At 37.0% G+C, this 24667-nt stretch overlaps 1 protein-coding gene across 3 annotated transcripts in view; it reads left to right on the top strand.

Annotated features, from left to right (window-relative positions):
• Positions 1–24667, top strand: part of RIC8B (RIC8 guanine nucleotide exchange factor B) — a 97683-nt gene that overhangs the window by 15950 nt on the left and 57066 nt on the right. For all 3 annotated transcript variants that reach the window (XM_080810747.1, XM_080810749.1, XM_080810748.1), the window contains exon 3: positions 20123–20731. In XM_080810747.1, the coding sequence (XP_080666873.1) occupies positions 20123–20731 (609 nt within the window). The remainder of the gene's footprint in view (positions 1–20122; positions 20732–24667) is intronic.

Here is a 24667-nt window from a genome sequence, read left to right as displayed (position 1 = left end):
TGGTGAAAGGAACTGGAGGGAGACTGATAGTCATTGGAGATGCAGGCTAACCAAAAGACTGGCTAGTTTGCTAGAGAGAAAAGGGGAAAGAGGCAGCCGTAAGGAGCCATGGGGTGGTTAGAACAAATCCTAAATACTGACCTCAGGGACTATCCCTTCAAAGGAGCCCTAATAGATTGGTTCAGTTTGTGGAGCAATTTATGCCCAGGACATTGTTGAAGACAATAGATCAATCAGCTGGTAGTTAGTGAAACTTAACAGCTGGGTGTGGTCAAGGAAAGAGAAGGTCAAAGAGGGGCCAGCCAAACCCACTGTCATTTTAGGATGTCTGTGGCATAACTGAGGGTGAGCCCCCTGCAGAGCAACATCTGTAGATAGGGAGAGGGAAAATATACTTAATTAAAATGACTCATCCAGTCACTGAGCAAATAACAATAGCAAGTCTTAGAGGGTAGATGCAATATCTAGTGTTGCTACTGTATATTGCATAAAATGTCCAGTTTCCAAAAAAAGTATATATATATATACATATATATATATATAAAAAATTCATATATATATGAATGATGTGAAGAAACCAGAAAGAATGACTATACACTGGAGGAGAAAGCAGGTGACAGAAACTGTTGGTGAGAATGACCAGATGTTGGCTTTAATAGACAAAGACTTCAAAATAGCCATTATAATTATATTCAGAGAACTAAAGGACACCATGATTTAAAAAGTAATGCAAGGGTTGATGACAATGTCACATCAAATAAAGAATATCAGTACAAAGAGAGAAATTGTTAAAAGGGAAAAAAAGAACCAAATGGAAATTTTGGAGTTGAAAGGTATAATAAAGTACAGTAACAAATAAAAATTCACTAAAGGAGCTCAACATTACGTTGAAACTGGGAGAAGAAAGAATAAACAAACTTGACGATAGATCAATAGAGAATAAAGAACAGAGAAAAAAGAATAAAGAGAAATAAAGACTCAGAAATATGGGATAACATTAATGCCAACAGATATATATAATGGGAGTACCAGGAGGAGAGAGAGAATGGAGAAAAAATATTGAAAGAAGTGATGGATAAAATTTCCCAAATTTATTGGAAAACAACCTACACATCCAGGAAGCTTAATAATTCTAAGTAAGATAAGTCAGAGATCCACAAACAAATACATCATTAGCAAAAATGCTAAAAGCCAAAGACAAGGAGAAAATCTTGAAAGCAGCAAGAGAAAACTCATCATTTACAAGGGAAGTTCTACAAAACATACAGCTGACTTCTCAAAATGTAGGCCAGTGGCAGTGGGATAACATACTCATTCAGCTCATATATTCAGCATATATTTCTCCTTTCTTAACTGGTTTTAAAAACATTTGTATAGGGCCACCCGGGTGGCTCAGTGGATTAAGCCTCTGCCTTAGGCTCAGGTCGTGATCTCAGGGTTCTGGGATCGAGCCCCGCATCAGGCTCTCTGCTCAGTGGGGAGCCTGCTTCTCCCTCTCTCTGACTGCCTCTCTGTCTACTTGTGATTTCTCTCTCTGCCAAATAAGTAAATAAAATCTTAAAAAAAAACATTTGTATAAAACAATATACAATGTATTGTTGAGCCAATAACATACAGAAATGTAATATATTTGCTAAATGGCAAGACGGTGGATAAGAGCGAAGCTGTATTAGACTAAGGAAGTGAGTCTAGATAGTAACTCAGATCCTCAAGAACAAGTCAAGAGAATCCAAAATGATAAATAAGAAGGCTAATATAAAAAAATCTATAAGTATATGCTTGTTTTCCTTTGTCCTCAGGGTCTTTAAAAGACAAAATTTTATAAAGTAATATTTATCAAGATATATTGTTGGGTTTGCAACATTCATAGATACATATATAACAATGATGCTACAAAAAGAGGGAAAGGGAGTAGTATCATGTAGAAATAATGTTTCTATATCTTACTGGAATTAAGTTAATATAAATCTGGAGCTGATTCTGAAAAGTTGTATGTGTGAAGTAAGCCCTTGGGCAAGAACCAAGAAAACTTAGACTCAGGAAATAACTCAATTTTAGGAAAACCACAAAATGTTGAAAAAAATTAAATAAAATCTAATAAATGGGAAGACATTTCATGTCCATGGATTGGAAGACTGACTTTTGTTAAAATGGCAGTAGTTCTCATATTGATCTACAAATTTAATGAATTACCTTTTAGAATTCTATGTAGCTTCTTTGTAGAAATTGACAAGACAATTCTTAAGATTCATATAAAATTGAAAGGGATTCAGAATAGCCAGAACAATCTTGAACAAACTTGGCTCACAGTTCCCAATTTCAAAATGTACTTCCAAGCCACAGTATTCAAGACAGTGTGGTACTGGCATGCAGATAGATTAAATATATGTATATACATGTAGATCAATGAAACAGTATCAAGAGTCCAGAAATAAACCCTGTGTCTCTGAGACTAATTTATGACAAGGATGCCAAGACCATTCAATGGGGGAAGAACAGTCATTTAACAAATGGTGCCGTGATAGCTAGCTAGTCCCACTTAAAGAATGAAGTTAAACCTTTACTTCATACCATATACAAAAGTTAAGTAAGTAGATTAGACCCAAATGTGAGAGTTAAAGCCATAAAACTCTTAGAAGAAAACAGAGATAAATCTTCATGACCCAGGATTTGTCAATGGATTTTTATATATAATCCCAAAAGAACAAGCAACAAAAGAGCAAAATAGATAAATTGGACTTCATCGAAGTTAATTTGTGCCTCTAGGGACACTGTTAAGAAAATGAAAAGACAACCCATGGGATGGGAGACAGTACTTTCAAATCACATATCTGATAAGAGACTTGTATCTAAACTACATAAAGAATTCAATAAAAGGACAACCCAATTCGGAAATGGGCAAAGGATCTAAACAGACATTTTCCCAAAGACATGCGATGGGCCAGTAAACACGTGATCAAAATGATAACATCACATTATTAATCACTAGGGAAATTCAAATCAAAACCACAGTGAGATTCCAGTTCACACTCACTGGTATGACTAAAATTTAAAAATCGGATAATAACAAGTGTTGGAGGTGGAGAAATCAGAACCCTCATACCTTATTGGTGAGAACATAAAATTGTGCAGCCATTTTAGAAAACAGTCTGGCAGTTTCTCAAAAGGTTAAACTCACCAATTGTACTCCTAGGTATCTACACAAAAGAAACGATATATGTCCATGCAAAAACTTACATGTGAATGTTTACAGCAGTATTATTCATAACAACCAAAAGGTAGAAACAACCCAAATATATCAGTTTGTGAATGGATAAACAAAACGTGTTAACCATACAATGAAATATTATTCAGCCAAAAAAAATAAAGTTATTGATAAGGGCTACAACATGGATAAACTATGAAAACATGCCAAGTGAAAGAAGCCAGAAACAAAGGTTACATAATGTATGGTTCCATTTATATGAAATGTCTAAAATAGGCAGATCCGTAGAAACAATATTGATGAGTTGTTGCATAGGGGCTAGAGAGAGAGGGGAATGGGGAGTTAACTTCTGACTAGTGGATTTTTTTTTTTTTTTGGTAACAAGAATGTTCTAAAATGAGACAATGATGATGATGGTCGTACATGTGTGAATATACGGAAAACCAGTGCATCGTACACTTTTATTAACAGGGTGAACTTTATGATATATGAAGTATATCTCAATAAAGCTTGTTATTAAATACTAGTAGGTAACACACACTACCTGTCCATCATCATTCTTTTTTTTTTTAAGATTTTATTTATTTTTTTGACAGACAGAGATCACAAGTAGGCATAGAGACAGACAGAGAGAGAGAGGAAGAAGCAGGCTCCCCACTGAGCAGAGAGCCCGATGTGGGGCTTGATCCCAGAACCACGGGACCATGACCTGAGCCGAAGGCAGAGGCTCTAACCCACTAAGCCACCAGGTGTCCCTGTCCATCATCATTCTAAGCAGTGTATGATATTTTTGCTTTGCAGATGAGGAAACAAATAAACAGGAAATTATTTGCCTAAACTAGTGATGTGGGAGGCCATGATCCAAGCCCAGGCAGTCTGGGTCCACAGCCCGTGTGCTACACCATACTGCCACTCATTAATAATTCATTTGACCTGCTGTATAGCTTAGGAATTGATTCTATTCATTTTCTGATTTTAGGCTTCTAAAATTTGAAACTTGATGCAGAGCATAAGCAAAGCTTTGACACTGAGCTGATTATCTGCACTGACAGGAAACAGAAGAGCATGCTTTGCAGTGGGACTGGATAGGCTAGTATGTAGTGTCAGCTCTCCCCTTAAGCCGTGTAGTACTTGATCAGAAGGAGTTAGGCATCCTGCAGTTTTTGTTTTTTTTGTTTTTGTTTCTGTTTTCCAAAAATGTACTGTTTCTTTTTCTTAGCAGTTAGCTCTTTTCTTCCTTACAAAGTTTGATTGTGTACTAAGGAAAGGGAGAACATGCATGTCTGCCTTTGACTAATTAAAAATTCTTAGGGACCTGAAAGAGTTTACTGACTGAACAGACATCTCCAGTGTTCCCAGCTTCCCCATTTATAGATGAAAAATTGAGAAGTTGATTTGCCGAGGGTCGCAGTTAATGGAAGAGCTAAGACTTAACCCAGGTCCTCTGTCTCCTTTTCTGCCTTCAGTGCTCCTCCTCAGGGAACTCACAGTGTAGTAAGGGACCCAGAATATCTTCCAGTACTGTGTGATTCCTTCTAAGTAAGGTATCTTGCACCAAGGGTCATCACACAATACTTTCAGTAGCAGGAAACCCACAGCAGCCGCTGCTGTCAGATAGCTTTAATTGTTAGAAAGCTTTTAGTTATATGAACTCTAAATCTGCTTTGGTTGATCCCCCTACTTTACACGTATCCCTCTCTGCCTCTACCTTTGTCCACTGTTTGATATGTCTTCCTACTGTCTGTATCATGTTTTCCCCACGTATTGCCTAACACTCATATTTATCAAGAAGCTTTTTCTGGCTGAATTCTGTATAGTTTATTTCTTCAGTCTTTTAATACACAGCTTAAATTGCTATACATTGAAACACATTTACATTCCTTATTTATTCATTTTACACATGTTCAGTCTTCCCAATATATAAACAACTTAAGTTATGCGCTTTTTAGCTCCCCAACCCAAAATAGACTTCTTGTCACTTAGAATTTACTTCTCTTGAATAATTTGCATGTACTTGAATTTTAAGTTGGGAACATTTTGAGTTGTGTGCCTATGTGGGGGCTGAGTACACAAGTGCTCAGTAATGGACACTATAGATTCCAAGTGAACACCACAGAATCTATAAAATTAATACATAATTGCAATGTTATGTTTATAACATCAGCATTTTCCTTTTTCAGGTGGCTTTGCCATTAAGACAAATACAGATAACAATTTCCTAGCCATATTGTGCCTGTGTAGAGTATGCCTGTTAATGTTTCTTGAACTGTTTGTTCACCTGACCATCTTTATGATGTAAGATGTATTAGCCTCTACTCTACCTCAAGCTAAAGATTTTTAAATATATAATCTCATTTAATATTTAAAAGCCCTAGATGTTATTCCTATTTTTAGAGATGAAGAAATGAGGCAAAAGTGATTTCAAGAAATTTGCCCAAGATCACATAGCCACAAGGGCAAAGCTAGTGCCTGAAGCCAGGTGCTTTCTTCACTTCAACTGTGCTGTTTCCCAATAAGTGACATATAAGGTGAATTACATCTTACTGTATGTTCTCTTAGATGCTATCTATATTAACTAATGACTAACTCTGTGATACAGATACATTTCTGTCTTATAAATGAGGAAATTTAGCTTTAGATAGATTAAGAAAATTGCTCCAGATCCAGGTTCAGAAAATAATAGCACTAGGGAATAGAGAGAAAAACAATACTCTGTTTTCCGCTTTTTCTGCTACGTCACTAGTGTCTTCATGTACCTTAAAGGATCTCTAAAATCTCATACCTGTCACATTGGGACACCTTAACTTCTCTGTTGTCCCTCTTCTCAGCTATCTTAGTCTGCTCTGGTTGCCATTAGCAGAATACCATAGACTGGGTGGCTTGGTTAAACAACAGAATTTTATTTCTCACAGTTTTGGAAGCTATAGGAAGTCCAAGATCAGGATGCCAGCAGTAGGTTTCATCCTGAGGCCTTTTCTCTTGGCTTGTAGATGGCTGCCATCTCACTTTGTGCTCATATAACCTTTTTGTGCAGAGAGGGGTGGGGGGAGACTGTGAGTGAGCTAGCTCTCTAGTGTTTCTTCTTATAAAGACACTAATACCATTCGACCAGGGCCCCTCCCCCAGTGACCTCACCTAACCCTAATTACTTTCCTGAAAGCCCCATCTCTAAATACCAACACATTGGTGGTTAGGGCTTCAACATACAGATTAAATGGGGACACAGACATTCAGTCCATAACATCAGCTTACCATCAGAGTGCCCCTGACTATCTTCTATACATACCTGGGCTATTACAGCTGAGAACCAAGGATTCAGAGATAGAGTAATTAGTACAGAGTGAATAGTTCAGTGTTGTGGGATAGATGGCACTGGACACAAAGCAAGGAAATCCCAAAGAGACTATACAGGAAAAGACTTTGAGAAACTAAAAAAGGCAAAAAAGCAAAGCAGCTGTAGAGATCCATGGGACCATGATCTCTATTAGCCACTAAGCTATGAGGTATACATTGTGGCAATGTCCATCTTCCAGCCCTGTTAGTACATTGCATAATCAAACTACAGCTTGTGCTAAGAATTCACTGAAGATTAAATGAGATAATGACCCTTATTTGGTAAATTATAATAAGCAACAAACGATGATATTTTGTATTTGCCAGTATATTAAAGCACTAAAATATGTTTTATATAGGTAGTGGAGAAAAGGGCTTTCTGAAAAATAAAAAGACTCTTAAGTACTAAGAGAAGCAGAGTTGGCTGTTACTGTATTTGAAGAGAAATAAAAAGTTTGACATGCCCATTTCTGCCCTCAGTCAAGGAAGGATGGGTAGCTGAGTGATGTTGTGTTTCCATTTACACCTAAGCAGTCTTTCCTATCCCTTAATGAACTCTTGATGGTGCAACATGTCTTTCTCGGGATTGCTAATTAGCAAAAAAGCTTGAGCCAAACTTATGTAATTGTTGTTCCTCTGTACTCTTTTCAGTCTTTTTGGCAGAATTACCATGGTATAGAACATAACCGGAAGGACTGTCTTACTGAAAAGTGTGCATGTGCATAAGGAAAAGTAGAGGTGAAATTTAGGCAGTGAGATAAGACCTTACTCACAAGGACAGTATCCATTACATAAAAAGTGAGAATTACCATCACCTCCCATACTACAAGCAGGAAAAGAAACACACAAGAGTGCACAGATAAAATATTAAGCTCAATATCAAATGGACCCAGCTGCATGAATATTCACTTAGAAAATTTCATCTTTAGCTTTTTATAAAGAAATTCCAAATTTGACCTTCAGAATCCTTTCTCTAACCTTTATTAAAAGCACAGTTGGAATTTCTGGCAGTGAGTCGGTGATTGTTTAATATTTTTGTAAAATACAAATTTTTAATAGGTCTGTCTTGTAGAACTGACAACACTGTTCCAATTGTTAATTATAGTAAGCTTGTTTTAGAATTTAATACCCCCCATCTGTCTTACATGCGCACACATACACTCACACACTCACGTGTGCTGTACACAGAGGGCAAAAGTTTAGAACTATCAGATTTAGGTGGCTGACCTTCAACTCCAGTTAAGAACTAAAATTAGATCCCTGTGGAATATATATCCAGTGACATCCATCAGAGGAGAGAGTAGGCACAACCTTGAGAGGCCAGGGAGGTGTCAACCAATGGATCCTGCCTTAGCTACAATGTTCCTTTCATATCTCATTTTCTAATCTTAAAAATTCCTGTGACTTTTTGTATTGTGAGTTTTAATGTACTTATTTTCATGTAGAAATTCTTCCCCACCCTGCCCCCACTAAATCTTTTAGTAAACCAGTGGTTAAAGAGGATGTACTAAGATTGTCCTGTGACTTTAAGTATCCTTGGCACTGTGCCACATCTCCCAGATGAATATGCATAGTCTATTTTAAGAGCAGTGTCCTATCCCATCACTATAGGAGCACTGGTTGGAGCGAGAGCATAAATCAAGCATGTGGTTAATGTTGTGGACATAATGGACAAAAAGTGGGTGGGCGGGAGTCCATTCTTACTAAACAGAAAGTAGTAGACTCTAAGAATAGGTATTCACTATTCCATGAAAATAGAAGAGCAGAAACATTAATAATAAAAATGTGATAATAAATAGAACCATGTTTAAGGACTGAAGTTTGTTTATTGGAGGAGGAAAAAAATCAGTCCTCAATAATTCCTTTCACAGGCCTAGCTTAACCCAGAATTGCTTTGAATGTTAGAACACCCACTTTTGCTTTATTTTCTTATACATCATCTGATACCAGTTGAATAAATAGAGACGAGGACTGAGAGGTAAGAATCTGAGTCCCCCTTCCCATTGTAGCTTTCTGTGCTACATTAAGCAAACAATGTAGCCTCCGTTGGAGCTTTCCTATCTGTAAAATAAAAGAAATATTCCCTAATCCTGAGTACATTATTAGGTATTATTTTTAAAAAGAATTCTGTGGCCAAAGGAAGCATCAGTTTTTAAAAATTAAAAAGGTTTCTTTCCCATACTACATCTGAGAATCTTTAATACTTTATTAAGCTTTATAAGTTTCTCAGACTTACTCTCCCCAATATCCACTTTTTTATAGAACCTTTTGCACTGCTAATGTTTGCTAATATTAAATAGTCCCTATAGCCCCTTCTAACTCTTAATATTCTAATCTGTCAATTATACTCATTTTGTTTGGCTCTTCAGCTGTTTTCTGGCCTGAGTTATCATGGGGTTACTGCCAAGTTGAACTCTCGTGTGTGTACCCTGAACTGGAAAGTTATTATATTTTCCTATTTCTTATAAATAAGACAGATGTTAGTCCATGTTTTTGGCAATGTTCACTTTCTCTGTTCACTGTTGTTTCATTTTGATTTAGTTATTCAATCATTGGCCCACTTTTATTCTAAATTAATCTATAAATCTTTACCTGTATTTCCCAACTAATAGTGAAGATTTTTTAAAATCTCAGCTCATTAAATCTCTTTGATAAGTACTGACGTTAGAGAGAAAATTACATGTCAAATATACATATAGGCTTATTATTTCAATCAGAAAAATAAGCCTTCTTCAAAATATTGCTGTTGGCTGAGATTATTAATTAGAGGTCTTGTTCCTGGAAGCATACAATTTTAGGTCTTACTGTGTACCGTCATCTCGTTTACTAAAACAACACTGTAATATATATTATCCCCATTTTACACGTAATGAAAATGAAGCTCAAAAAAACCAAGTAACTTGCCCAGATCTTACAGGTAAAAACAATGGCAAAGTGAAGCCTGACTCTGGAAGTCTTAAGTCATATTCTTTTTTTTTTTTTTTTTTTTTAAAGAAAGTGCTTGTATGAACTGGTAGGGGGTGGGGAGGGGCAGAGGGGAAGAGAGAGAGAATCTTAAGCAGGCTCCACACTCAGGATGGAGCCCATCGTTGGGCTGGATCTCACAACCCTGAGGTCATGACCTGAGCGGAAATCAAGAGTCGTACTCAACCACCTGAGCCACCTAGGAGCCCCTAAAAGTCATATTTTTTTATTATAGCATGTAGCCTCTCACTAAATTATAGTAATACTATATATGACATATGCATTTTAGTTATAATGTTAAATAATATTTATTGAGTATTTATTTTATTCAAGGGCAGCACATCCACACTGTCTCATTTAATTCCCCCAACGACCCTATGAAGGAGGTACTATCATACCTGTTTTACAGATAAGGAAATTTAAATAGTTGACCAATTTATTCTAAATCATACAAATAAATAAGTGGCACCTAGGAATTAAGCCCAGAGCTTTAATGACCTATCTGGACCTAATACCCTATATTTAACACATAGTGCTTTGAAGATGTAGCACTTAGTATGTATGTGTGTATATATATGTGGGTATATATTCAGCATATTTGACAGCATCTTTGTACCTGTGGAACAAAAAGAAATAGTATCGGACAAATCTTGCCCCCCACCAAAAGTGATGAAAGAGGTAAGAAATCTCCATAAATATAATTCAGAGTCAGAAGTGTGTTAAGTGCTATAAAAGTGGTAGGTGTAGAAGAGGTTACTTTCTAAAGATTACAAAGATGACATTTGCCTTGAAGATATAAGCCGAGGGTCAGGGTTTAAGAAGACATTCTAAGTGCAGGAAATAACATGAGAGAAGGCACATACGTTCACATAGGTAGTAGAGAGTAGGTTTCTTAGCCCAGGTCAAGGATATTGTGACAGTAAGTAATTGAGTATGAGTTTTGGAAAGGTGGACCTATGGGGGACTTGTGATCTGACCCCCTCCTAGTTAATGAGTTTACCTGTATTTTATTTGAGGTATCCACTGTGGAACAATTATGGAGAAATGTCTACCAAGCATTATCATTTTCTTTTTGCTGCCAACTTTAGGAAATGGTTCCCCTATCTCCTGAATGACTGATACCTCCATCAACCAAGTTGTCCAGATTAGAAATCTGAGAGGCTCCTTGTCTCTTTTCCACCCTTGATATCCAGTCATTCCGCCAATCATTCAGTCAGTTCTACTTCCTTAAATCTCTTTGATTTCATTTTTTTTTAAAGTAAGCTCTACGCCTAATGTCTGGCTTAAACTCAGGACCTGAAGATCAAGAGTCACGTGCTGTACCAACTGAGCCAGCCAGACACCCCTTAAAAATCTCTTAGCTTTCTATTTCTCTGCCCTAGTTCACACTACCCTCATTTTTCACCTTATTAACCATTTTTGGTTCTATTCCCTTTCTTGTGCATTCTCCATATTACTATCAGAATGATAATTCCAAAGCACTCATCTAATGTATTCCCCCTGCTTAATACCCTGCAATAAGTTCCCCATTTCCCTCTGGATTAATTCCAACTCTTCATTCTCTTCAGCATACAGACATGGACTAGTATATCTTCTCTTTGAAAAAAAAAAAAAAAAAAGAAGGATGGAAGGAAGGAAAAAAGAAAAAAAGAATCTCTTTTGATCTTATAGTCTCTCTTATTACCATCCTATTTATCTGTTTCCTTATAGTCACATGTATTGAAAGATATGTACTTCTCTCTGCATTTTCTCATCTCCCAAATACTGTGCACAAACTGCTTTTATCAAGGTCATTGGTGATCTGGCGTTGCCAAATCCTTAAACTACTTGCCACACTCCTAAATTTCCTCTTGCTTCTAGCTGCAACTCTTAATCTCTTTTATCAGGTTCTCCTCCCAGCCTGTAAGTATGGGCATTTTTCAGGACTCTTACCTTAGTCCCTCTATTTTCTATATATTTTACTCCAGGCCATCTATTCCTATAGCTCCAAACAACCTTTCCTCATAGAGAAGACATAGCCCTGATGGCTGCTTAAGGTTTTAGCCACATATGTTCAACTTTCTACTTGGCATCTCTGCAAGCATTGCAAACTTAATGTATCTATACATAATTTTCTCCAAAACCCGTTCTTCCTCCAGTCATCCCCTTCTCAGTAAATGGTGCTATACCACTCAAGCCAGAAACTTTGCTTTCTCCCACAAATGGCAAGTTCTGTCTCAAAAATATACATCAAATCCATCCGCCTCTCTCCCTCTCTACTGTTTCCATTCTAGTTGAAGCTGCATTTGTTCCCCTCCATTTTCCGTACCAGGGCGATTTTTAAAAAAATCTTTAATTGGGTTGTATTTCTCCTTCGCTAATACTCCTCTAGTGACTTTCATAGCATTTAAAGTCTAATCTCCTTTATCATAGCCTATAAAACTCCACGTGATCTGGTGCCAGTTGCTTTCTAGTTACATCTCCCAGCACTTGGCCACTAACATCATCCATTCTGGTTTTCATGACCTTAAACACACCAGGCTCTGCCTGCAGTACTCTTTGCACATTTAGCGCCATCTCACCATTAGGTGGCTTAAATATCACTCTAAAGTTGATCCTTTCTCCTATTATTTTCTATCTTACCATCCTGTTATTTCTCTTTTAACATTTAAATTTTTTATTTATCTTCCTCATTAAACTGCCATCCGCATAACACATAACAGAATTATGTTTGTTTTGTTCACCAGTATACAGCTATCACATAACAGTAATATAGTAGGCATTCAAGTGTTTGTTAAATGATTGAATGGAAATCAAACATGTACATTTCAGATCTCACCTTAGATGCCACTTCCTTAGGAAGTCTTTCCCTGAACTGGTCTACTTCCTCCCATAGAATTTAGATTTGTACCGTCATAGTTTTTTACACTTAAATCAGTGATTCTCAGTAGGGGGTGATTTTGTTCCCCAGGAGACATTTGGCAGTTTCTGGAAACATTTTTGATTGCTGTGACTGAGCAGTGGTAGTGAGAGGGTGTTACTGGCATCCAGTGGGTAGGGGCCAAGGATGCTATTAAATATTTTAAAGATACATATCCTCAGAGAATTACCCAGTCCAAAATGTCAGTATTGCTGAGGCTGAGAAATTCTAGCATAGACCTGTCAGACCTATTGTCACACTAATCCATGGCTTATATTTCTTTGTAATTCTCCCCTGTTCAATTTTAAATTCCTTAGAAGTTTGCCATTGTCTACCCAGTACTAAGGACATTGCCTTGGATTTATTAAATAGACACTTGGTGTCTTCTTGATGAATTAATAAATAGATAAACAAATGAAGATACAAACTAGCCATGGCACAACTGGGTCATTGAGGTGAAATATAGCTTCTGTTACTTATGGAATGATGGAACAAGGGGTTCTATATGAGTTATTCATGAAACATATTTCAGAGGGCATTTTAAGTTTAAATCTAAGTTGTTGCAACAAAGGGGCCCCAAGATAGATGTGATTTAGGGAATGTTGGTTTTATTACCTTTTCAAGTAATAGTTCTGAGGCGATTGATTAGTTCTAGTTAGATGGGTGAGTGACTCTGCTGCATAAATTTATTCAGTTGCCCTATTTCCTTCTAAGTTGTAAAGTTACGTTTCACCATCTGAGCATTATCGTGCCTGAAGTGGGCTGCCACTTCCAGGTTACAGAATGGGACAAGAAAATGGAGAAGGTATGCCCACTGTCGTAGGGACCCAAACCCGAAAATGTCATGCCACACGCCCACATACATTCTATAGGCAAGAGCTCAGGCATGTGGCCATGAAGAACAGCTGAGGAATGTGGTATAGCCAGGCAGTCATGGGCATTGCCACAGTTCTCTTACTAAGTAAGAAGGAAAGAATGGATTTTGGTGGACAACTGTCAGTTTTCAACACAATGCCCAGCAATTAAACTAAATCTTAGATAAGCATATTTGAGATATATTATTCCCTCATTACTCTGGGATCGGAGTTTGTTTTACTACTTTGGTTATACAGTTGAAGAAAACTTAAATAATATAAAATGCATTCTCTCATCAAAAACTAATGATGTACTGTATGGTGACTAACATAACATATTAAAAAATTAAAAATTAAAAAAATTAAAAATAAATGCATTCTCTGGACAGTGCTTCTTAAATTATTTGTGTTGAAGGGCCAAGAGTTTTTTTGTTTGTTTTGCAGTTTTCCCCTAATTTGTGGTAGACTAGTGCTTTCACAAAATACAATAAAAGTGAAACATTAAAAGAAATAATCATATCCTTCAGTCACAGCAAAGTTGGATTACTATAAATATTTCTAAATGCAAACTCAGTTTTTTATACCTGTCTCAATTTGTGTAGCTATCTCAACAGTCCGGGAACAAATAGTTTGTGAACTGGCACCAATCTGTAGATACTTTTTTTTTTTCTATTCCCACTTTTTTTTTTTGCATTTTTCATCTTTTATTTTATTTTAAAGATTTTATTTATTTATTTGAGAGACAGAGATCACGAGATCCCTGCTGAGCAGAGAGCCTGATGCGGGGCTCTATCCCAGGACCCTGGGACCATGACCTGAGCTGAAGGCAGAGGCTTAACCCGCTGAGCCACCCAGGCGCCCCATCTTTTATTTTATTTTATTTTTTAAATTTCTTTTCAGTGTAACAGTATTCATTGTTTTTGCACCACACCCAGTGCTCCATGCAATACGTGCCCTCCTTAATACCTACCAGCTTGCTCCCCCAACCTCAACCCCCCGCCCCTTCAAAACCCTCAGATTGTTTTTCAGAGTCCATAGTCTCTCATGGTTCACCTCCCCTTCCAATTTCCCTCAACTCCCTTCTCCTCTCCATCTCCTCATGTCCTCCATGTTATTTGTTATGCACCACAAATAAGTGAAGTAGACACTTCTGAGTAGCATCTACCTTTTGGGTTGCCAGAGTATAGTAAATTATGATGCCTATATTTTGAGCAAAGACTTTTTTATGTATAGAACTTGACTTTAAGTTTTTTGAAGTATTTTTAGAAATCACCTTTTAAAACTGTGTAAATCACAAAAGATCATTTGAATGTTCATATATGCTTTATAGCATGTTCTGCTTGTCTCATGGCTAAAGCCAAAGCTGATCTTAGTTTTACAGATTCATAGTGAAAAGCTTATTACTTTGGAACTGGAAGAAGGTTGCTTTAGAGAGTCTTCCAGTTTTTTTTATATTTGCTGCCAAAGCAAACACTGCCTTAAACTGTCTTAATGCATGGTATAGATGAAGAAAGAGGCCTAACAGGGTGTCATGCTCAAGATACAGTTAATAAATGGCAGCTAATGGTACAATCATTGACTTGGAATGGAAATCACACTGGAATCAGATGATCTAGATTAAGGCCTGGCCTACTTCTTAGTTAAGTATCCTTAGGCAATAATTTGGTAAGTATTTAGTGAGCATTTCTTAGATTGAAGGATATATATGAGAAGTTCTTTTGTAAACTGTACACCACATTAAGCAAACAATATCACCATAATTATTAAAATTATGAAACCACCCCTTCTGATGCTAATAAGTCCACTCTTCTTTCTGGATCCTGCTGTATATCATTCTAGAGGCTTACTGAGAACAGAAGTCATTTAATAATGCATCGATTTAAACTTTCTTTTTAAGATTTTATTTATTTGAGAGAGAAAGAAAGAGAGAGAGAGAGCACAGAGGAAGAGGGAGAAGCAGATTCCCCACTGAGCAGGGAACCTGACATGGGGTTTGGTCCCAGGACCCTGGGATCGTGACCTTAACAAAAGGTAGATGCTTAATGGACTGAGCCACCCAGGCGCCCTGAATTATTTTTATAAGTATTCTGGCAATGTGGAAAAATGCTGGTAATTAAATTAAAAATTAAAAAGAACAGAATGGTGTACACAAGATGATTGTAGCTGTGTCAAAACAATATGCATTGGTTACTGCTAATCAGTAGATTGACTAAGAATAAATCCTTCTGTCTACTGCACATAAAATATACTAGCTAGTGTAATTATGAATGTTTTTCTATTAGAGAGCTTTTAGTAACAGGAAGAATATATTGAGCACCAAATGACTGCTGCAAATTGTGGTTTGGATATTCCTTGGAGAGGAAGAATGTTGGGGGCTGAAGTGGTTAGAAAAAAATTTATATCAAAAGTGAATTAGCTTTGGAGAATGGTTAAAAGTTGAATAGCTGAAGAAGAAGAGGAATGGATGCAGGGAGATGGGAGGCAATAAGAAAGAAAAAAAGAGCTCAGTGTGAGATAATTTGGAAGGGAATATAGCTAGAGAGGAGGGTTTAAGGGGGCATAGTATGAAAGAGAAACCTGAAAAAGCAGGTTGGAAAATCTTAAATGCTAAACTGTGAACTTTGAGATTCACTGAGATATACTAAGATGTAAAACCTGTACTGAACACTCGCCACATGCCAGGCACTATTCTAAGTGCTAGACATGTGGATGTCATTTAACTCTTAGAGTAAATGAGGCCCAGGGAGGCCAAGTTTGCCACAGTCTCACCGTTAAAAGATGGTAGAAGACCCAAGGTTTGAATACAAGACATTTAAATCCAGAACTTATGCCCTTAATCGCAAACTGCTCTGGTTCTAGAGTCCATGGTAAATTAAACAAGTTTCAAGCCCAGGACCACTGACCTTAAACAAGTAATATACTTCATCCCTGGAGTAGTTTTTAATATTTAAGATAAGAAAACTAATGTGACCAGATAGTGACACCCCATTCCTATCCCTGCCACCCTTGTTCATCTTCAGGACAGTCAAGGAGAAGTTAAGGTATTCGTGCTAATGGCTTTCAACTCTGCCTACTTTTCTGTACTTACCTGGTTCATTGCTGTCAGTTAACCCCGACCCTCTAATATCCAAGTTATAGCAGTCCATTGTTAACCATAGTTCAGTGGTTCTCAGAGTGTGGCTCCTGAATCATCAGCAGAATTTAGGAACTTGTTAAATGTCCCAATTCCAGAGCCTCACTCAAGACCTACTGAATCAGAAATTCTGGGGGTGAAGTGCAACAATGTGTTTTAACAGTCCCTTTAGCGGATTATGATGCATGGTGAAGTTTGAGAACCACTGCTGTAGTAGACTCCCAGGTTTCAGTTCAGGAGCAAACTAACCTTTTTTGGCAGTACTAGTATTAACATTGGGGAACCATTTGGGATCTTACTCTTGAATTTATGCTGTTGGATTTGCAGTCTGACTTTATAGAAGTAGTCATGGCTTGCTGAGTTAGTGAGCATTTTAAAAGGGCTTTTCCTCAGACTCTTTGATTCTTAGTAGTTATACTTTGTAACTTGCCTTATGACTTTAGTTCATTACAGAGAAACAGACCTCTAAGTGAAAGTTATTAAACCAGAAAATATTTCCATTAATTTTAATGGAAAAAATTGGGTTCCCTGATAACCTAAGGTACCAAAATAATTTTCAGATTAAAGGTCGATTAGCATCTGCCTTCGGCTCAGGTCATGATCCCAGGGTCCTCGGATTGAATCCCACATGAGGGAACCTGCTTCTCCCTCTCCTCCCCACTCATGCTCTCTGTCGCTGTTTCTGTCTCCCTCTCTCAAATAAAATCTTTAAAATACACACACACACACACACACACGTGTCAGTTGAACAATGAAAACAAGTCTGTATAAATATTTTGAAAGTAAATAAAAACAACATATAATGTAATGACAGTTTGTTGTGCTTGCAAAAAGAGGAAGAGAAGACTTGATAGTAAGTGGTGCCTGGTGGAGGAGGGATACAAAGGAATCATTCTTTAGAAGATGCTGGAGAGTCAGGGGTTAGGTTTTAAGGATGGGAATTTGTGGTTATCTTGCACTTAAAAATAGTTCTAGCGCACCTGAGCCAGCTACAGGGATACAGATTAAACATAGCCTCTATTAAGGAGCCTGGAAAAGGAGTGAGATGCTCCAACAATTTACTCTACACAAAAGCAAAAACTTAGTTTTAGTTGGAAGCACAAACAGCAAAAGAGGGAGCGACTGGGGAAGCATGTAGACCCCTCAGTCTTCAAACTAACCCTGAGAAAAAGAGTGGGCTCCTGATGGGTGGACATGGTAGCAGGGCCTGCCAGGGAAGGAGCTGTAGGGGAGAGGCTAGGACATATAGCCAGAGGCCTGGAAATCCGTTTGAAGCACTTGAAAAAGAAGGGGAGCCGTGCGTGACAGAGAGCAGTGGAAAAGGGAGCTGTGGGCTCATTTCACCTGCATTCTGTGGGCACCAGGGAGCTGTGGAAAGTGTTTCAAAAGAGAGGAAAGTATGTTTTAGGAAGAGTAAAATCAATTGAAAAAAATAGTTACAGCACAGAAAAATACCGTTAGAGCAAAAATAAAGGTGAAATACAAGAGTACCTTTGAAACAAGTAGAGCATGCACTCAGCAGTTGGAAAAGTGTAAAGGATGCTCCTTCTTCAGTTTTCTTGCCTGGTGTACGTATGTATGCAAAACAAAATTTTTCTGGTTCATCCAAATGTATGTGATTTATTAATTTGCTCTTTAAATGTTCTCTGACCAAAAAATGATTATGTTGAGTATAGCAGTTAAGTATGTCTATTAAGCATCACTTTTGTTGTATTTCGGGTCTTGATTTTTTTGGTGGGTTGTAATAAAAAAAAAGAGAAGAATCATTATCCAAAAAGTGGTTTAATTTTCAAAGTATGTTGAAATTATAGCAAAAATCTACCCAGTGATCATTATGTGAGGCAGATCTGTGAAAAGAAATGGCGTGTTTAAGAACAACTATGATTGAAAATTGTGCTTTAAAACTAGAGCTCTTGTCTTTGGTTGCCCGTTGAACTTCAGGAAGCCTATAGATGAGGAAGTTTTTAACTATAAATTTTGTAGGCTCTCTAATCTCTATCACATAGCCTTCTTATGTCCGAGAATTTCAATCCAGTTGATTTATAGCCTTGTCTATTACTATTTGTATTCATGCTTTGCTCTTTTTCTTTCTTGAGTCTGAAGGTGGAACAAGAAAGGACCCATATCGTCTGTAGATTTGGGGGGTATTTTATTGTTGCTCTTCTCTTTGGTTTAAAAAGGCAGGAGGTAAAGGTGTCTTTTTAATTCAATATGTAGAACTCCAAATTCACATATATAATATTTTATAATACCTTATTTATTACATGTTTCTTAACTTAAGCAGCAGTGTAGATGATTTCTCTCCCGAGTAAAGTTATATGGGAACAAGGGTTATCTGACTCCGCCTCCAGAAATATACTGCATAGGAAGTAGTATATAGAAGGTGGTTTTGTTTTTGTTTTTGTTTTTTGTCTTGGATCTGAAAGATCAGACGTTGGAGAAGAATTTTTATATTTCTGTAATTTTATTCTGTAAAATTTTTATATTTCTGTAATGGGGACATTATACTTACCCCACCCCCCCAACTTGTGTTCATTATTTTTTAAATGCCTTAACGATGATAATAAGACATTGAATGAAAGTCCCTTCTAGATATCAGAGATGGCCGGGATAGAGTTGACATTATTATAAATTTTTCTCAGCTTGTCAAGTTAATTTCCTTCCCACCTCCAGAACATAGTATAGCCAGCCCTTAAACAATGTAGAGGTTAGGGTGCTAGTCCCCAGCACAGTCAAAGAATCTGCATGCAATTTTTGACTCTCCAGAAACTTAACTACTGATAGCCAAATGTTGACCAGAAGCCTTACCAATAATTTAGTTAACATATATTTTATTTGTTATATATTATTGTATCCTTTTTTTTACAATAAAGTAAGCTAGAGAAAAGTGTTATTAAAAACATAAGGAAGACAAAATACATATACAGTACTATACTGTATTTATAAAAAAATCCATGTGTAAGAGAACCCATGCCGTTCAAACCCCTATTTAAGGGTCAACTATACATTTAAAGTTGCCACTTCATAGCTGTACAACTAGGAGGTACTGAGAAGGTACACACAGCCTGGGATTCTTATCAAGATCATCATGCTTGACCCAAAGATAGCCTCTTTATAAGAATTAAAGTCTGATGATAGGTAAATACAAACTTTGTAAAATCTGATGTTAGTCCTAGTTGTTGCTGTTTTTTATAAAATGTAACAGGTACAAAAATGGTCAGCAATAGAGTAGTTTATACCTGCTTGCTTCACATGTACGGTGCGAACTTGAGAGACCCAGACCTGCAGTTTATGGACAAGAAAGCTGGACGTTGAATTTTGAAAGAATGATCAGTGGTTCTTAAATTTAGGAATAATAGGAATAATTAAATTTCAAAAAATGCAAGACGGATATGTACACTTTGGGCCATCAGCTATGATTCAGACTAATTGCCTTTATCCTGATAATCTGTGTGTTCTGATATTAAAAACCTGTTGAGAACAAAGCTACGTAAGACCTGACTGATTCACTCTGGCCCAGTACAGCCTCTCTGGCCTTTAATTTCCTTATCTGTAAGTGAAAGAAGTGCAGCAAATATAAGGTCTCTTTCAGTTCTAACATTGTGTGACTTAAAAAAAAAAAAATCTTTTCTAGCCAGAATCTGATTGCTGTTACATACATTGGTAGAGAAGTATTCTGTTTTAAATCATTTAAGCCAAGTAATGATTTTTGAATACTTGTTCTTGTTTTTCAGAAACTCTGTGAAGGCATATTTAAAGTCCTTGTAAAGGACATCCCAACAACATGTCAAGTGTCCTGTCTGGAAGTTCTCCGCATTCTCTCCAGAGACAAAAAGGTTTTAGTTCCTGTAACAACCAAGGAAAATATGCAGATACTGCTGCGATTAGCCAAGCTAAATGAGTCGGATGATTCTTTGGAGAAGGTGTCAGAGTTCCCAGTTATTGTGGAGTCATTAAAATGTCTGTGTAACATAGTGTTCAACAGTCAGATGGCACAGCAGCTCAGCCTGGAACTTAACCTTGCTGCAAAGCTCTGTAACCTCCTGAGAAAGTGCAAGGACCGAAAGTTTATCAATGACATTAAGTGCTTTGACTTGCGCTTGCTCTTCCTCCTGTCACTTTTGCACACCGACATCAGGTCACAATTGCGCTATGAGCTCCAGGGACTACCGCTGCTAACCCAGATCTTGGAAAGTGCCTTTAGCATCAAGTGGACCGATGAATATGAATCGGCCATAGACCATAATGGACCTCCTCTCTCACCTCAGGAGACAGACTGTGCCATTGAGGCCCTCAAAGCTCTCTTCAATGTGACGGTAGACAGTTGGAAGGTGCATAAAGAGGTAAGGTTGAGAAGGATATTCTTATCTACCTATAACTTAATTGGTCTGGGCCATCCCTAGAGCTGCCTACAAGGGAGGAATCCTTACTTCCCATTTGTGTAACACTTACCAGAAAAATAGGATGAAGATGGACTATTTCATTTTATGGATTTTTAAATTTTTAATTCCAATTAGTTAACTATGGATTATTATTTTGTAAGGTTGGCAGATATAGTTCCTTTTCCCAGTTATTCTATCACCTGCCTTTTTTTTTTTAGTGCCTCTTTCAGTAACAAGGTTTAAATGAGAAGATTTGAAGGGAAATAAAATAATATGATTCATAAAGTTATAGGCATTTACAATGATTGCCATCTCAAAGAAAAGATAAGCTAAATTAGGCCAGATAAAATTGATCAATCAGAATTCATGTCTGTTCAGAAGAGCAAAAGATCTTGTGTGTATCCCCTATCATCCGTAGAGTGTTACAGTATGAGATAACTATCAGAAATGTAGGGCTACAACTAGATATCCATACTTTTACACAGTTCTAGAAAATACAGTTACACCACAGTGTGGGAAAGGTTTTTTCTGGACTAAGGTCCTTTTCTGTGGCTTAGACCTTACAGCAGCCAAAGGCAGATTTGATAGACTATATCTAAGTACCCACAAGAACAATATGCTAAACAAGAAACTTAGCTTAAGGAAGCAACAACTGTAAGCAAAATGGACATAAACTTTTTTCCTTGCTTCTAGAATCTTAACATTTCACATTTACATTCTTTCTTTAACCTTAAATGATGAGTGAAATTGAGCTCCTGCCTTTAAAAAAAAAAAAAGAAAGAAAAAAAGAAAAGAATAAGGAAAGAAAGAAATGGAGTATTTTGGTGCCAGCGTAAATTATCTTTTATGACAGCTGACTTGAGGACTTAGGCTAACATCTTGCTGTGTCCATTTGAAGCAGTGCTCACCATGAATACAGATCTGTTTTTGCCAGCAGCCTACTTTGAGAGGATTATCTCAGTACAGTGCTATAGTGGGAATATGCAGGCATCTGAGTTTTAAAGTGCAAATAGGTCTATATTTTGACCAAATATTTGAAGATCAGTCCTAACAGCTGTTTTAGATGACTGTAGTATGGTCAGTTTTTCCTGAGACTTGGCAGGAAAAGATGTGGAAAGCCCACATGCTCCATTTATGCTTTGAAACCAAATATTTGGAAGTATTTAAAATATTATGTCTCTATGCTTATTTGGTACCTTCTATGGTTATTTTTCTTACACTGTTTGTTTTGGTGTTTTTAAGTTCTCCATTTAGTTGCAAGAGCTCTTCTGAGACTGTTGGTTTGCCATTGTTGGAGCCCCTATTATTTAAATTGTGCCCAAAATAGTAGCTCACACTGTTCCAATTCCTGACTAAAAGGGTTTATTATAATTCAATGGCCGCACATCAGTATAAGTATGGAATGACATGTAATATATATCAGTAAATTGAGATTAGCCTTCATTAGTTTAATAGTGGGGCTGGAAGAAGCTTTGAAGATGTTGAAGCAACAATTACTCATTCTGGGTACTAGAAAGTTTATTCTCCAAAAGATACGTGAGAAAGGATGAGTAGTCCTGAAGCAGGCATCTCTGCAGACCTAGGGCTTCTTGTGAGTTGTGGATCAGTAGATAAAGCCATTATAAAAATGTGCCCAGTTATTGTGACTCTGGGCTATTACTGAAGTTATCAGAAATTTGAACAGTATTGAAACCAGGATCTTGCCAACTCTTTAGGCAAGAGTATGGGAAAGGTTTTTTGTTGTTGTTGTTGTTGTTGTGTTAACCAATTCAGTCTCCATGAGTCTCCAGATTCAAATTTTAGCAAACATTTAGTCAGTCAGTCAATAAATATTTATGGCCATTTACTAGATATTATGCCAGCATTGTGTAATATGTTGGCAAATAATAGGCATAGTCTCTGCCTTCAGTTTTGTTGGTAGGATAGGTAATAAATAAGTAAACAAATATATAATTCAAATTGTGTTCAGTGCTAGGAGAGAAACAGTGCAATGATTCCAAATAGTTAGCATAGTCAGGGAAGACCTGTGAAGGTGTCTCCTGAGATAGGATGACGAAACAATGGAACTGTTTGACAACTGGGGAGGTGAACGTTTCTCAGAAGTTGAATAGCATTTGAAAAGACCCAGAAATCAGAGCATAGGGAGGGACTCAGAACTTAACATAAGGAAAATCTGTAAAAAGGATGCAGAGAAACTTGCCAGTAAGAGCCCATTTACTTGGATTTTAGTAACACCTCGATTGTCAGACAAATGGCATCTTTCTCCAATGAAACAAGCACCTGAAGATTTGTTAATGCTTGAAGATAGCTACTGAAATAAAAGGACAGTGGAAACTCATTATACAGAAGAATCCAACTTTAACATTTAACTTTAAAAATAACTAATATTATTTTCCTCATAATGAAAATACATGCTCATCGTAGATCTAAGGGGAAAAGTATAGAGGCAATAAAAAAGTGCAAATCACCTATAAAACTTCCATTCGAAGATAATCCCTGTTTGCATATGATCTATACCTTTCTAACCATTCTTCATTGTATAGTATGTAAATATAAACATATGTGTAATTTCTTTTTATAAAAACGCAGTCATTTTATAATCTTGATCTTTTTTTCCACAGTAAATGTTCTTGAAGAGTGGTGGTTTTCAAAATGTTCCTTGAAGCCATAAAGTTCCTAGGAATAGGATGAGTTCCAGGTTCTCCACCCTCACTTTCAAAAGAGCATCTTTGATTGTTGCAGTTGCTGTTGTTTTTTCTCTTTATAGTAGGTTGTAACTAGATATCATGTGGGGATAAAAAGAGTTCTGCAACCAAAAAATAATTTTTTAAAAAGATTTTATTTATTTATTTGACAGAGATCACAAGTAGGCAGAGAGGCAGGCAGAGAGAGAGGAGGAAGCAGGATCCCTGCTGAGAGAGAGCCCGATGCGGGACTCGATCCCAGGACCCTGGGATCATGACCCGAGCCGAAGGCAGAGGCTTTAACCCACTGAGCCACCCAGGTGCCCCCTAAAAAATAATTTAACCGCCAATTTATTCTCTTTGTCAAAGGTTGGTAAATCCTTATGAGGAACTAATCTTCATAAGTCATTTTATACTTAATAAGTAATTTTTTACGTGAATATTCCTTCATAAAGATCTATCAACCTTTAACAAATTCCTTATGTGTAGGCATTTAGATTGTTTGCATTTGTTTGCTGTTTTACATGGTAATGCAGTGAATTTTCTTATTATAAAATTTTGTAGATAAATTCCTGAAATTATTGGGCCCAAAAGATTTTTTAAAACTCTAAAGGTTTTTGATATGTATTGCCAGACTGCCCTTCAGAAGAGTGCTAGTTTATACCTTTCCAGACCCTGGGCATTTCACCTTTAAAGATCTTTATCTAAAAAAAATAAAAATAAAAAATAAAGATCTTTATCTATTAGACAGCTCAACTGTTACAGAAAATATAAATGTTTGGTTTGAGTTTTAACTGTTTTATAGGTATTTTTAATCACTGTTCACTTACAGTTCATCAAAACCAGAAAATTAATGACTAGGTTTTTCTTGAGGCTTACCAGATTAGTGCCGTTTGTCCATTTTAGGTTCATGCCTCAGTGTTAAATTCCTGCCTGCCTGCTGATACCATCAGCAGATTAATTTGGAGATTCCTTTCCATTCAGTAGGAAATGTAGCTGGGCTTATTTCCACACGGTGTCCTTCTGTCTCCCTCACTTCCTCCTTCCCTCTGTCTCATTCTTTCCCTTTCCTAAAGGTAGTATAATGTTTAAGATTGTCAAAGGCTCCTTTAGCAGGACCTGAAGTCAGTTCTAGAAACATTAACTGAAATGGTCTTGTCTTCCTCCTCCTTTAACATTTTGCTAAATCTCTTTGTTGATGGAGTTAAGCATG

The sequence above is a fragment of the Martes martes genome (assembly GCF_963455335.1).
Source record: "Martes martes genome assembly, chromosome: 8".
NCBI classification, from domain to species: Eukaryota; Metazoa; Chordata; class Mammalia; order Carnivora; family Mustelidae; genus Martes; species Martes martes.
This window is presented reverse-complemented; position numbering and strand designations above follow the sequence as displayed.